The sequence below is a fragment of the Ahaetulla prasina genome, chromosome 8, assembly GCF_028640845.1.
Source record: "Ahaetulla prasina isolate Xishuangbanna chromosome 8, ASM2864084v1, whole genome shotgun sequence".
In the NCBI taxonomy this organism is placed as follows: domain Eukaryota; kingdom Metazoa; phylum Chordata; class Lepidosauria; order Squamata; family Colubridae; genus Ahaetulla; species Ahaetulla prasina.
In genome coordinates, this window is record NC_080546.1 from 33267114 (window position 1) to 33280601 (window position 13488).

The window sequence follows — 13488 nt, forward strand, 5'->3', positions numbered from 1 at the left end:
TCAAACCCCTCCAATCCGTGCATGCAGCGGACTGACACCCACTGCGAGGATGTAGCACGACCACGACCACGAAGCCAAACAGCAGCAGTGCAGCTCACCAGCTCAAATCCCCTGCAACTCAGACTAATCTGAGCACAACCAAGCCCCACCCAATCAGTTCAAACCCCACTAGCAGTTAAAAGGAAGAAACAGCTGCAATCACACATTGCTCCCAGAAGCACGGCTGAAGCCTGAAGATGACGAATGAGACTTCGAAACGTTGCCAAGACACTTCCAATTTTACGCGGGAGAAAACCCGAATAACCAAAGACCTATATATATACTGTATATATCTATATCTATATCTATATCTATATCTATATCTATATTATATATATATATATATATATAGGTCTTGAACAAACGAGATGATACCTCCCGCCTACCAGCCATTTGGAAACCCGCCCTTATTGACAAACGAGTCCTTAACACGAGGAATGACACCAGACCCACACTTACGAGGTCCACACAGGATGTCACCACCACACATCCACCCAGAAAGCAGACCCAAACCCACACTGATCAGGAAGCACGACCAAGGACCAGAAGCCAGACCGCAGCTGCAACATTGGCCATTTCAAACCCCTCCAATCCGTGCATGCAGCGGACTGACACCCACTGCGAGGATGTAGCACGACCACGACCACGAAGCCAAACAGCAGCAGTGCAGCTCACCAGCTCAAATCCCCCTGCAACTCAGACTAATCTGAGCACAACCAAGCCCCCACCCAATCAGTTCAAACCCCACTAGCAGTTAAAAAGGAAGAAACAGCTGCAATCACACATTGCTCCCAGAAGCACGAAGCTGAAGCCTGAAGATGACGAATGAGACTTCGTCGAAACGTCGCCAAGACACTTCCAATTTTACGTCTATATATATATATATATATATATATATATATATATATATATATATATATATATATATATATATATTTATAATTATATATGTCTTGAACAAACGAGATGATACCTCCCGCCTACCAGCCATTTGGAAACCCGCCCTTATTGACAAACGAGTCCTTAACACGAGGAATGACACCAGACCCACACTTACGAGGTCCACACAGGATGTCACCACCACACATCCACCCAGAAAGCAGACCCAAACCCACACTGATCAGGAAGCACGACCAAGGACCAGAAGCCAGACCGCAGCTGCAACATTGGCCATTTCAAACCCCTCCAATCCGTGCATGCAGCGGACTGACACCCACTGCGAGGATGTAGCACGACCACGAACACGAAGCCAAACAGCAGCAGTGCAGCTCACCAGCTCAAATCCCCCTGCAACTCAGACTAATCTGAGCACAACCAAGCCCCCACCCAAACAGGACACACCCCCAGCCAATCAGAGCACAAAAAAACCCCATCCAATCAGAGCACAGCCAAGCTCCCACCCAATCAGTTCAAACCCCACTAGCAGTTAAAAAGGAAGAAACAGCTGCAATCACACATTGCTCCCAGAAGCACGAAGCTGAAGCCTGAAGATGACGAATGAGACTTCGTCGAAACGTCGCCAAGACACTTCCAATTTTACGTGGGAGAAAACCCGAATAACCAAAAATCTACATATATATATATATATATATTTATATATCTCAGTATATTTTTTCTGACACTTTTAAAAAAGTTATTCAGCATTTAAGTATCTTTATGGCTAATATTGTTAAAGAGATTGCTTTAATAGATATTTACTCATTCTAAATGCTTTAAAAAATAATCCTATACATTATCATTGCAGTAGCCAATTTTCCTAAAAATTGGTGCCATCATTAACCTCCAGCTACACCAGTGGTAGTCAACCTGGTCGCTATTGTTCTAGCTTTCATGGTGGGCGGTAGGGCTTTTGTCCAATACTGAAGTACTTTCCTTTTTTTTAATTTAATTGACTTTTTAAAAAAATTTCATAGCATTATTTAAAAACATTTTCATTAGGTTTTCATAAAATTCCCTATGACAATTTAAATTTCTGAAAATATACTATTTGTATCGACCATGCATAAGTTTAGTTTACGTTACATAAGTGAAACTAAATGGTGCTATAGTGTGACCACAAACAAAAGACCCTCATCCCAGAATAGCTCATGCATCTCCCCCCACACCACCCAGCTGTAACAGACAAGCAGAGCTGGTAGCCAGTGCCCACCCCCCCAAACGCAATCCACAATGTGCGAGAGGCATGCACAGACATGGTGCGTTACTGTGGAACTGGTGGGCAGTTAGAAAATTTTACTACTAAAAGAGATACAAAAGTGGGCAGTAGATATAAAAAGGTTGACTATCCCTGAGCTACACTCTTAAGTATGCAATACTTTATTGTTGTATGCATAATACCAATGCATCTTATAAGCATTCTGTTGCCAAATTGAGTATGTTACTCAGTGCTGCTTACATAGACATAGCAAGCATAAGAATATATAGTATCTTAAATTATTCAGGGAATATTAACTGATGATTTAGACACATTTTTTTGAATCTGATTTTGAAATCAGATGCAGAATTTAATACTACACATTTTACAGTATATTTTAGTGAGCATTTAATGTTTCTAAACATGATGTTTTTAAAAACAAAAGTTAAAAATATGAGTTTGAAATGTTACTGCTTCCATTATTTTAACGCATTATATGTTTTAATTTCAGATTAAACTGTGTTTAGACACTTAAAAATACCTACTATTCTTTCATTCAACATTTCAAATATTGCATTTATCTACCACTATGAGCAAGTTTTCTGCAACATTCTATACATGTAAAATGAAAATATTATATATACAAAATGAAAGTACTTTCCATTGCATTCTCTATCTCTTTTAAGTGAGTGACTTCTATGATAACCCAATTTATTACATGTCACTGGTTTTCATTTCCATATAGGAGCTTGTTCCTGAATTTTATTATCTACCTGAGATGTTTGTCAATTTCAATAATTACAATCTTGGAGTGATGGATGATGGAACAGTGGTGTCTGATGTTGAACTTCCACCATGGGCTAAAACCCCAGAAGAATTTGTTCGCATAAATAGACTGGTAAGATAACAATCAACTATTAATTGTGTTAAGTTATGAGCTTTCTCAAAAAATATGTCATTTTTAACCATGTAAAGCTGGAATTTATGTAGCTTGGAATGAAAATAGCTATTTGGGGAGACTGGAATCTCTACAGTTTTACATTTATTTTTAATTTAAATATTGGTGCTAATTTTTAATCATATCACTAAAATGGTAAAATATGTTAACAGCATTCACAGAGCTTTTATCAATGTTTTAATGTAATTATCTTTCTAGTACTTCTTCCTAATATTTTTCAATTCAACATTTATATTACTTATGATACCTTTTCTGGCTTTTCAGAATTTAGCTACCGTGTTTCCCCAAAAGTAGGACATATCCAGATAATAAACTAAAAGTTTATTATCGAAAGCCCAATTGTACTGGCTTTCGCGCGCATGCGGTAAAATAAGCCCCCCCCCAAAATAAGCCCCCACAAAATACTTAGACGCATGCGCAGCCACTGCACAAACAATCAGGTCAGACCCACTGCCGCCCGAGATCAGCAGGCAAAATTCGGTGAGCCAGACACACCACTGCCACTCGGGAGAAGAAGAGAGAGAGGAGGTGCTGTGTGAGAGCCCATTTCTGACATTCTTCTCTTCCCAGGCGGCGGCAGTGCATTAAGCTCCCCAAATTTAGCTTACCGATCTCAGCCGATGAGGGGGAGTGGCAGGTAGGGAGTGGTGGGGCAGCAGACAAATAAGACACATGTAGCAAGACAGGGCTCCCCTTGCCGTCTCTTCTCTCCTCCTTGCTGGGCATGGCAGGAGCTGGAAGTCAGGTAAGACACGATGCGATGGAGGAAAGTCCATCCGTCCACGGGGAAGCGTGGCCAGCAAGAGTCCTGCTGGCATGGCCAACCACTGGAGGAGGGGAAAGAGAGGGTAGCTCGAAGCTCAGTGAGGCGCCAGTTCCCTTGAGATATTCTGTTTTAAGGTGGCTGAGGCGGGCACCATGGCTCTGGATGGTGGGTGCAAGTAGCTCGTACTTATCCCGCAGGCCGGCCAAGATGGTCAGAGTCTTCTTGAGGAGGGCCAACGCATGCACCAGCATTCCCAGGAAGTTGTCATTGAGGCGGCTCTCCTTGTGCTGTCGTGCTCCTGACCCTGCTGGAACTTATCGCTGGAGCCCACAGTGACTTCTCCGAGTTGATGTAGGCATCCCCAATCTGCACAGATTCCCTGCTCAGGTAGTTGCCATAGCTTTCCTCACCATCCAGGTCATAGGCAATGCTCTTCTGTATGCCTTCTAGCACATGTGCCATGTCCCCCATCTGCCAGCCCAGGAGGTTGAATTCCTCTTGCAAGGTCAGAGCGGGTACTGCTGCTTCCGCCGCAGGATACAAGCATTCACCCTCCCCGTCCACTGTGCAGCGCAGGCAGTCACTCACCCTGAAAAGCAATGGACACTTCTCTGGGTTGTCATTCTCCTTGTAGTCCCCGTCGGGCAAGAAATAGTGATGCAATGTCCCATTGGACATCTCTGAATAAAGCGGGCCGTCGAAATAACCATGGCACAAGCTGATCAAACAGCTCATTAGCCACACCAACAGGAGCCCCAGCAGCATCCGGGGGGGGGAGAGGGAAGCTGCCCCAACATCCTAAGCATCCCAAAGTGGAGGAGGGCAAAGGCAACTCCAGCCACGCCTAGTTTCAAGTCCTCCTTGTGGCCGCCTTTCTTGCGGGGCTTCATTGGGATCCGCTGGGAAGCCGTCGCTTAGCCCTTCTCGTTCCCCGTGGAGAGTTCTCCTTTGCACCCAATTTGCCTGTGAGAACTTTGGGGCGGGGGTTTGTGACCCGATCCTTCCTGGCAATGCTGCAGGCAAGAACCAGCCACGCCCATCCCACTTCAGGGATAAGACACCCCCACCCCCACCCCTGCGATAATAAGGCCAAGGCCATATTTCGGGGGTCAAAAAAAAATAATAAGACCGTCTTATTTTCAGGGAAACATGGTATCATTAAAATTATTTAAGTCTCTAGTAGAATAGTGAAAGTTATTATATAGAAACATGCAAACATATTTTTAAGAAAACTACACTAATGTAAATGTGGAAAAGAAACAGTAAAAACAAATGAATTACTCAAATAGGTGGTATGAAAGAATGTTTTTTTCTATTTTTGAGAGTCATATTTCTTTTTTTGACAAAATACTATGCTTATGTATTAATTGGAAGAATATAATGTGAACAATAAACCTCTCATCCAAATCCTTAAAATATGCTTTCAGGGCAGTTCAGATGGTTGGAAGAGGAGTCAATTTCAAGATTGAAGTGTTTGGGTTTGTGTAAAACTCTTCCTTCCATTCCCCCATTAGTATTCTGGGGAAAATATGTGCTATCAAAATTTAGTAATTTGACACTAGAGTTTAACATCATATTCTGGTATCCGAGGGGTTTCAGGAGTGCATATGGGATAATATTTCCTACTTTTCTGCTTCAGAACAAAGAGACTCCTAAATAGGTTTGTTCCCAATAGGGAACAAGGGTCTACCAAGAAAAGGGACTGAAAGTAGGAATATAGTAACGTGTGAGAATGCTTCTTTCTTGCATATACAATACTACACAATTTCTGACTTGTATGGATCCTGGAGTACTTCATTTCACTCCCTTTTATGCTGCTGTCATATCTTGCCCAATGATGGCATCTATTTAGGGAAGCAATCCTCAGAAACCAACAATGCAAAGTTTTTCTCTGTAATTATATAATGAATTTCACACAATTCACTATACAAATATTTCAAAAATGTTGTGTTCCAATGTAAGAGTGATATTCAGCCATTTTATTGAAACAAAGCAGATCTGTATTTAATCACTACCTAGACAACATCTATGTTGTAACTCCAAAATACAGGAAAAAACAAGATATTGATAGTGACGATACATTTATGATGTACAATTTAGCTTGATTTTTTAATTATGTATACCAATTATACATATGCACCTATTACAAAGGTGACAACAGTACATATGTATATAGGCATTTTCCAAGTGACAGCCTGAAAATATATTCCAAATAATTACATATTCAGTATTTAATTTTAATATTATATAAATAGATAGTTGTCTGATTACAAAAAAATGTAAGTAAGGGAAATATCTTTCTTAAAAAAGGAATATTTTGATCAAAACACATTCGCTACTAGATATGTTTCAAAAATAGAATGCTTATATATTTATCTTTGCAATTAATGAGATAATTATAAATTATTATGGTTCTTTTAAGTGATAATTTTGTAGGGTACAATGGGCAATTTTTCTCCTTTCAATACATAGTACAGATTTTTCTGCAATGATTGGAAATGCATGCTGCTTTGATCTGTGACCTTTTTGTGGTGCTAATCGGGTTCCTGATATCATTATACCTTGCTCATTAATCATATTTTCCTCCATCTCATCAGCCAACTAAACAGCCCAAGCCTCTGTTTCAGTCCTGTGCTTGGCAGGCTTCTGCTTTTCCGGATTATTACACTGTGATACTTTGGCTTCTCATAACCAGACCCACATCAAGCTGTGTACTACAATTAAAGTCAGATGGTCCTTATGGTGAATGGGGAAATAGTGTTGCAGCTGTCTGTCTCTTATTGGAATTGTCCAGCAAGAGAAACAGATGATATACAGAGCAGTATATAATAACAAATTGTATAGTGTTACGGCAACAGTGGGGATATATAATGCTAATTGTTAATCATTGTTATTTTAATATGATTGTTAAGACAGCATAGCATTATATATGATTTTATTAAAATCCATTCATTTTGTCTATTTTAAAACAAGGATGAAAGAGCTAAGATAATTCTCTTTAAATATGACTTCTAAATTAAAATAATATAGAAACACAAAAGAGAAATCATGAAAGTTGGGCAACAGTAGAAATAAAGAAAACACTATCCAGTTTTAAAGTAGAAAAATATCTACTTTATAGGACATTAATTAATTACCTGTAGAACAAAAGTGTTCAGTTAGTACCCTGTTCCTCCCCCCAAAAAAATATATCCCCTGATAATAGAATTTTATTGGCCAAGTGTGATTGGACACAGAAGGAATTTGTCTTGGTGCATATGCTCTCAGTGTACATAAAAGAAAAGATACCTTCATCAAGGCACAACACTTACAACCAGAGGTGGGTTTCAGCAGGTTCTGACCAGTTCTGGAGAACCGGTAGCGGAAATTTTGAGTAGTTCAGAGAACCGCTTGTAGAAATTCTGACTGACCCCGCCCCCATCTATTCTCTGCCTCCCAAGTCCCAGCTGATCGGGAGGAAATGGGGATTTTGCAGTATCCTTCCCCTGGAGTGAGGAGGGAATGGAGAGTTTACAGTACCCTTTCCCTGCCAAGCCCCCAAACCACGCCCCCCAAGCCACGCCCACAGAACTGGTAGTAAAAAAATTTAAAACCCACCATTGCTTACAACACTTAATGATAGTCATAGGGTACAAATTTAACACTTAATGATACACTTAATGATAATAACCCCAATCGAGCTTTTGAGCCATGGTAATAATAAGGCCAAGCACTTATTTCAGGGTTTAAAAAAATATAAGACAGGATCTTATTTTTGGGGAAATACAGTATTTGAAAGTATTGACAATTGAAGGTTACGAATTTCCATATATTCTGGAACTGTATCAACCATGGTTTTGGAATAGGTTATTTCTTCCAATTCTGCCCATCCAATGAGGCTGAATAATGTCACCTGTCTCTAGGTCTCAACTTATATAAGAAAATCTTCTAATAGGACCTCAAAGCGTGCAGTTTCATATAGAGATATATAATGTAGGTATATTTATTTTAAACTATTAGCATTCTGTTTCCAGCATATAATTTCAGTCTTTCTTTTTTCAGTGTTTTCACTGGTGAACTAACAGTGTGAGGGTTTGTTTTGTTTTGTTTTTCAGGCTATTGCTGTTGATAGGTATTAGTTGTGTGGAAGTGCTCTCTGCCCTTCAAAATCATTCTTTCAATCAGTCAGTCAGTCAGTCAGTCAGTCAGTCAATCTTCTATTGATTGAAAGTAATATTTTTAATCAAATGAACCAAAGTAATGGATATATATAGTCAGTTTCTAACTCATTAAGGATAGGGTGGCTTACTATGAAACACATATTCCTATGTTTAATTATTTAAGGATATTAATGCAGATATTAACTCTTTATTACCAGAATTTTAGTAATCTTAATTGGGAGGCAAGATTTTGATGGAAAATAAGGTGTGATATCATGGCCATATTTTTTCTACATACTAGGATGGAATAATATGTTCCCTTGGCTTCCTGTGTTAATTTAGTGTAAAAAAGAGTTTGGGATTTTAAACTGTACATATACAGGCAAACTTTATATCATAATATCAGGTAGGTTGAATTGAAAAGAGATTGGTGTATCACAAGATTGCAATGAAGAGGATGATGATGACAACATGATATTATTATTCTGCCTCAAGTTGGTGAATATACTTAACCTTGCCTGGTTTTTCCTCACAACAATATCAACCCTATTAGGTTCTTTGGCTGAGAGACAGTGACTGGGCCAAAGTCACCTAGTTGGCTTTCATGGCTAAGGAAGGCTAGAACTCCCAGTCAGATGGTTTCTAAAGCAACACTTTAATCACTACCTACTGTAGAAAGATACTTGCCCATGTTTCCCCGAAAATAAGACCGGGTTTATATTAATTTTTGCTCCAAAAGATGCATTAGACTTATTTTCAGGTGAGGTCTTATTTTCTGGGAAATACGGTACTAAAATATGTCCGTCTGGCTGATGGATTTTAACTGGGGCTTATTTTTGGGGTAGGGCTTATATTACGAGCATCCTGAAAAATCATGCTAGGGCTCATTTTCCCGTTTGGATCTTATTTTCAGGGAAACATAGTAATATGAGAAATGCATCTTTTTAGTTCCTTAAGAAATAAAATTCTTGGATATATGTTCTTAGATTGGAACAGATCTTCACCGTTTCAGTTTTCTTACTTCTGATGGAGGAAGGTTTTTCTGGAGCCAAACATTAGTCTTTTAAAATGTAATTAAAATATATATTTGCATAATTTCACCTTAGTTTCTATATTTTAGCCATGATAGACTACAACAAGGACTTTAATGGCTGGAATTGGTCTTTTTCTCTCTAAAATATTCTCCTGAGATTTTCTTTTCTGATTAGTTTACATTATACTTGTGTTAATAAATAAGCATACACCTTGTATTTCTAAGGATTATCTATAGAAGTTTGCCTTTTAAATAAAATTTGATTCAGTTGACTGCTAGTTTCACTTCTTTTTTGAAGCTACTGCTTTCATTGTCTTGCACTTTCTCATTCAACCGAAGAAACGCTGTTAGAATGTAATTCCCTTGAGAATAGAGTGCTATCCATTATCATATATATCTTTCTTGCTTTATATGCTGCATTAATGGCTACGTACAAATGAGTAGATTTTCCTCCTCTGTCTTAGTTTGATATTTATAGCAGAACCTAGAGATATTGCATATTGATGCAGCTTTAATTTGGTAGCTTGCATCGTTCTTTTTACTGAATTTTTAGTGAAATGTAATCTTTTAAAAATAAAAATATAAAAAAGGATAGAGTACAGATAATACAGAAACTGTAATGGAAATGTTCTATAATGGCAAAGATCATGAACAAGAAATCCAAGTGTTTTATATTAAAAATTGTCTATGTGTCCGTTCATCCTCACACAAGATAAGAAAAGTATAAGGCTAATAACAGATACAGTAGAATGCTATCTTTCCCAAATATCGTCACCATTACCAAATATCTCTTTCTACTATTGATATATAGCCCTTCTGTCTCCATATCTTTTCTTTCTATTGGGCTTGTCTTTCAGCTGTTCTTTTTCCTTGTTCTTTTTCCAATAAATCTCTCTCATAAATTTCCAATTTGTTAACCAGCAGCTTTAGCCTATTGACTAAGAGTGCTCTTTAGCTATTCTATTTTTCTGTCTGTGATTCAGATGATTGGCTCCCTTCAGAAATTCAACCAATGCCTTCAAACTAAATAATGAAAAGAGTGCATACTAGCTTTATTTGTTTCTCTGCCTGGTTTTCACACCTATAGCTGGACCTATGAAGACAACTATGATTCTGACCTAGCATGATCCTAGGTCTCATAGATAACTGGACTTGTATTCATACAAACTTGAGTACACTTCTCATTTAGATCTGGGCTTGAATGTCTTTTGGTTGAAAACCAAAGAAAATAGCTTCTTCTCTAACTGGTTTAGTGCCTTCTACATTTCAGTAAAGGTAGTTTCTTTCTTATGAAACAGAATAATTTACAGAGTCGCCATTATCAAAATTCAGAGGATTAGATGTTAAAATAGCTTTTGTAGTGGAGGTACACCAGGCAAAAAGGGAAGACTCCTTGAGAATGCATTAATAGCATATAAAATATTTTAAAAATGGGAGCACTTTTGGTGGTACGTCATAATATATAAAGTTTTTAGTGCCTCAACCAAACACAATCCATTAAGTCATACATGAATATTTGAGGACTGTTTTTTTTAAACATTTTTTTATTATATATACCTGATAGGTACCATCCAGGCATGCAGGGTTATATTCTTAGTTTTTGGCAGCTGCCAAAAAAGCCAACACAATTCTGGGCTGCATAAACAGAGGGATAGAATCAAGATCACCTGAAGTGTTAATACCACTTTATAATGCCTTGTTAAGGCCACACTTGGAATATTGCATTCAGTTTTGGTCGCCATGATGTAAAAAAGATGATGAGACTAGAAAGAGTGCAGATGATTAGGGGACTGGAGGCTAAAACATATGAAGAACGGTTACAGGAACTCGGTATGCCTAGTTTAATGAAAAGAAGGACTAGGGGAGACATGATAGCAGTGTTCCAATATCTCAGGGGTTGCCACAAAGAAGAGGGAGTCAAACTATTCTCCAAAGCACCTGAGGGTAGAACAAGAAGCAATGGGTGGAAACTAATCAAGGAGAGAAGCAACTTAGAACTAAGGAGAAATTTTCTGACAGTTAGAACAATAAGTGGAACAACTTGCCTGCAGAAGTTGTAAATGCTCCAACACTGGAAAATGACTGTTTTGTAACAAAAACTCTAGAAACAGATGAGATTTTCTGATGTGAATTTTTGGGGGTCCAACAGACATTCATTTCCACTTTTGTCAGGCACAAACAATCAGATCCACATGTGAAGAGTTAAATTAACTTTTTTATTCCTTATACCTATAACACAGGAATCTTCTCAAACTGGAAGTTTTTCTCTGGGTCATATTACATTAAATTTGAGGGCAATCAAAGGAGGTCAGACTTTGCTCCCTTGTGTCTATATAGAGATTCCAGACTAACCTTCCACTTGACGCCTCCTGCGGTTTTATCACTCTCCAACAACTTTATATGTACATTAAAATGAAGGATTTCATATATAGTATTTTGGGATGTATTTCTCATAGTTACGCTGTTATTACTAAGCTTTCTTTTACATTTTTATTTATAAAATACTTTAAACTACAAATTTTGATAGCAAATGCAGCTGATAGATAAATTATATTTGCTAAATATTTATAAATTGTAGTTACTACTTCCAATATTATAAAAACTTCATTTATATATTAGTTGAACACTATTAGTTATTTAGTTCATTTAGATGTGGACCACATATGCAGATTCACAGAGAATTCCCGCAAAACTTTATTTACTTGTTTATTTTAGTGAATTTAGGTGTTAGCTGACTAAAACTGACTTTGGGTGATTCACAAGATAACATAAGAGCCAAATATAATCCAAAACCAAGATGGCATCCAGCACAATATACAGACAAAAACAAAAACAATGGGCAAAGCCAACAAGGGGTCCCACTAATTTTAGATCAAGGCATTGGACAACAATTAAAGCTTTCAAGGATTTACTAAATGCTAACATAGTGGGAAACTATGGATTTTGAGCTGGCGGGGGGGTCGTATTTGAAAAATAAGATGTTCTGTAACATAGGAACATCTACTTCCTAGCTTCTGATAGATAATACTTTTTAACCAAAGGGACAATATTATACCAACTCTGCCAACACCTACTGGCCATTTGAAATAGGTGGTCCTTCAAATAATCAAGCCCTGTGCCATGCAGGTCTTTATAGGTAACAACCAGCATTCTGAATTCCACCTGAAAACTGGCTGGCAACCAGTACAGGTTGAGATGCAGAGATGTCACATAGGCATACTGAGGCATGGCAACCTCTGCTGGCACCACTGCATTCTGGACCAGTTGAAGCTTCTGAGTAGTTTTCAAGAACAGACCCATGTAAAGTATATTGCAGTAGACAAGCTTTGTGGTGACTAGGGCATGACTGACTGACTGAAGGGCCTTCTAATGCAGGAAAAGGCACATCTGCTATACCAGATGGTGCTGACAAAAGCCCCCTTGACTACAGTTATTATTTTGAAGCTCATTGGTGTGAAACAGCGGTATAATTTTTATATGAAAAAAAAAATCTCAAAATTAACAAAATCTCAATTCCCTTTCAATTAATGGGGATACTTTAATTCATTGTCTATCCTTCTTGGCTTTTCTCTCCCTATATCTACTCCCTCGGTCTATTTATGAATGAAGTTTTGAATGGATATATTTATGCATTTAAGAGACAGTGATAGCATATAGGAAAATCTAAAATGGCTTTAGAAACCAAATTCAGAGTATATTGCCTGCAATATATTTGTGAAGGTTAAAAATATTCTGAAAGCAGTTTCCTGAATTGCTCTTTTCTTTATCTTAACAAGCCCTAATTTTTTATATTTGAATTTTGGGCAGTGGTGAACAAATCTCAGGAATACTAAATATTCTTGGAAAATTGTACATTTTTGATTGATTGGTAAAGAGTAATACTTTACTAGGTGTCATAACTGCTGAACTGTCTTGTGTTAACCTTTCAGTCATTACATTTCAAAGTCGTATCATTATTTGTGGGCAACGCTGGTTGATTTCTTATGTGGAGCTTCTGTTCAAGCCAGACTATATATTTGTAATTCGTATTTGTAATTCAATACTGTTTATAACAATGATGTTTATAATTCAGATACTGCAGATACTTCCTTTAGTGTTTAAAATTGTATATCGCAGTTTGAACAAAGAACTGAACATTAAGCAAAACTGTGGAGATTTAGGAATTGTTTGGCTTGTCGATACAGGATTTTTCATTTTTAAATAAGAAATGATAAATATTTTATTATTACATAATCCCATGAATAAAAAAAGCCTATTGTTTTTCAGGTAGGATGTAATTTTGTTACATAAACTAGAAATATTCATAAACATAAAGTTGAATAGAGAGAAGGATCTATTAAATAATATATCTCTTATCTGTGTGAGGAATTTTGTTAATGAAAGGGAATTTTATCGATAGAAACTAATGGTCAGGGGAAC

At 37.7% G+C, this 13488-nt stretch overlaps 1 protein-coding gene and 1 pseudogene across 4 annotated transcripts in view; one reads left to right on the top strand and one right to left on the bottom strand.

The window, feature by feature from the left end:
- Positions 1 to 13488, top strand: part of LRBA (LPS responsive beige-like anchor protein) — a 395942-nt gene that overhangs the window by 298821 nt on the left and 83633 nt on the right. For all 4 annotated transcript variants that reach the window (XM_058193740.1, XM_058193737.1, XM_058193738.1 and 1 more), the window contains one exon: positions 2919 to 3071. In XM_058193740.1, the coding sequence (XP_058049723.1) occupies positions 2919 to 3071 (153 nt within the window). The remainder of the gene's footprint in view (positions 1 to 2918; positions 3072 to 13488) is intronic.
- LOC131202804 (fin bud initiation factor homolog) lies at positions 3873 to 4650 on the bottom strand (annotated as a pseudogene).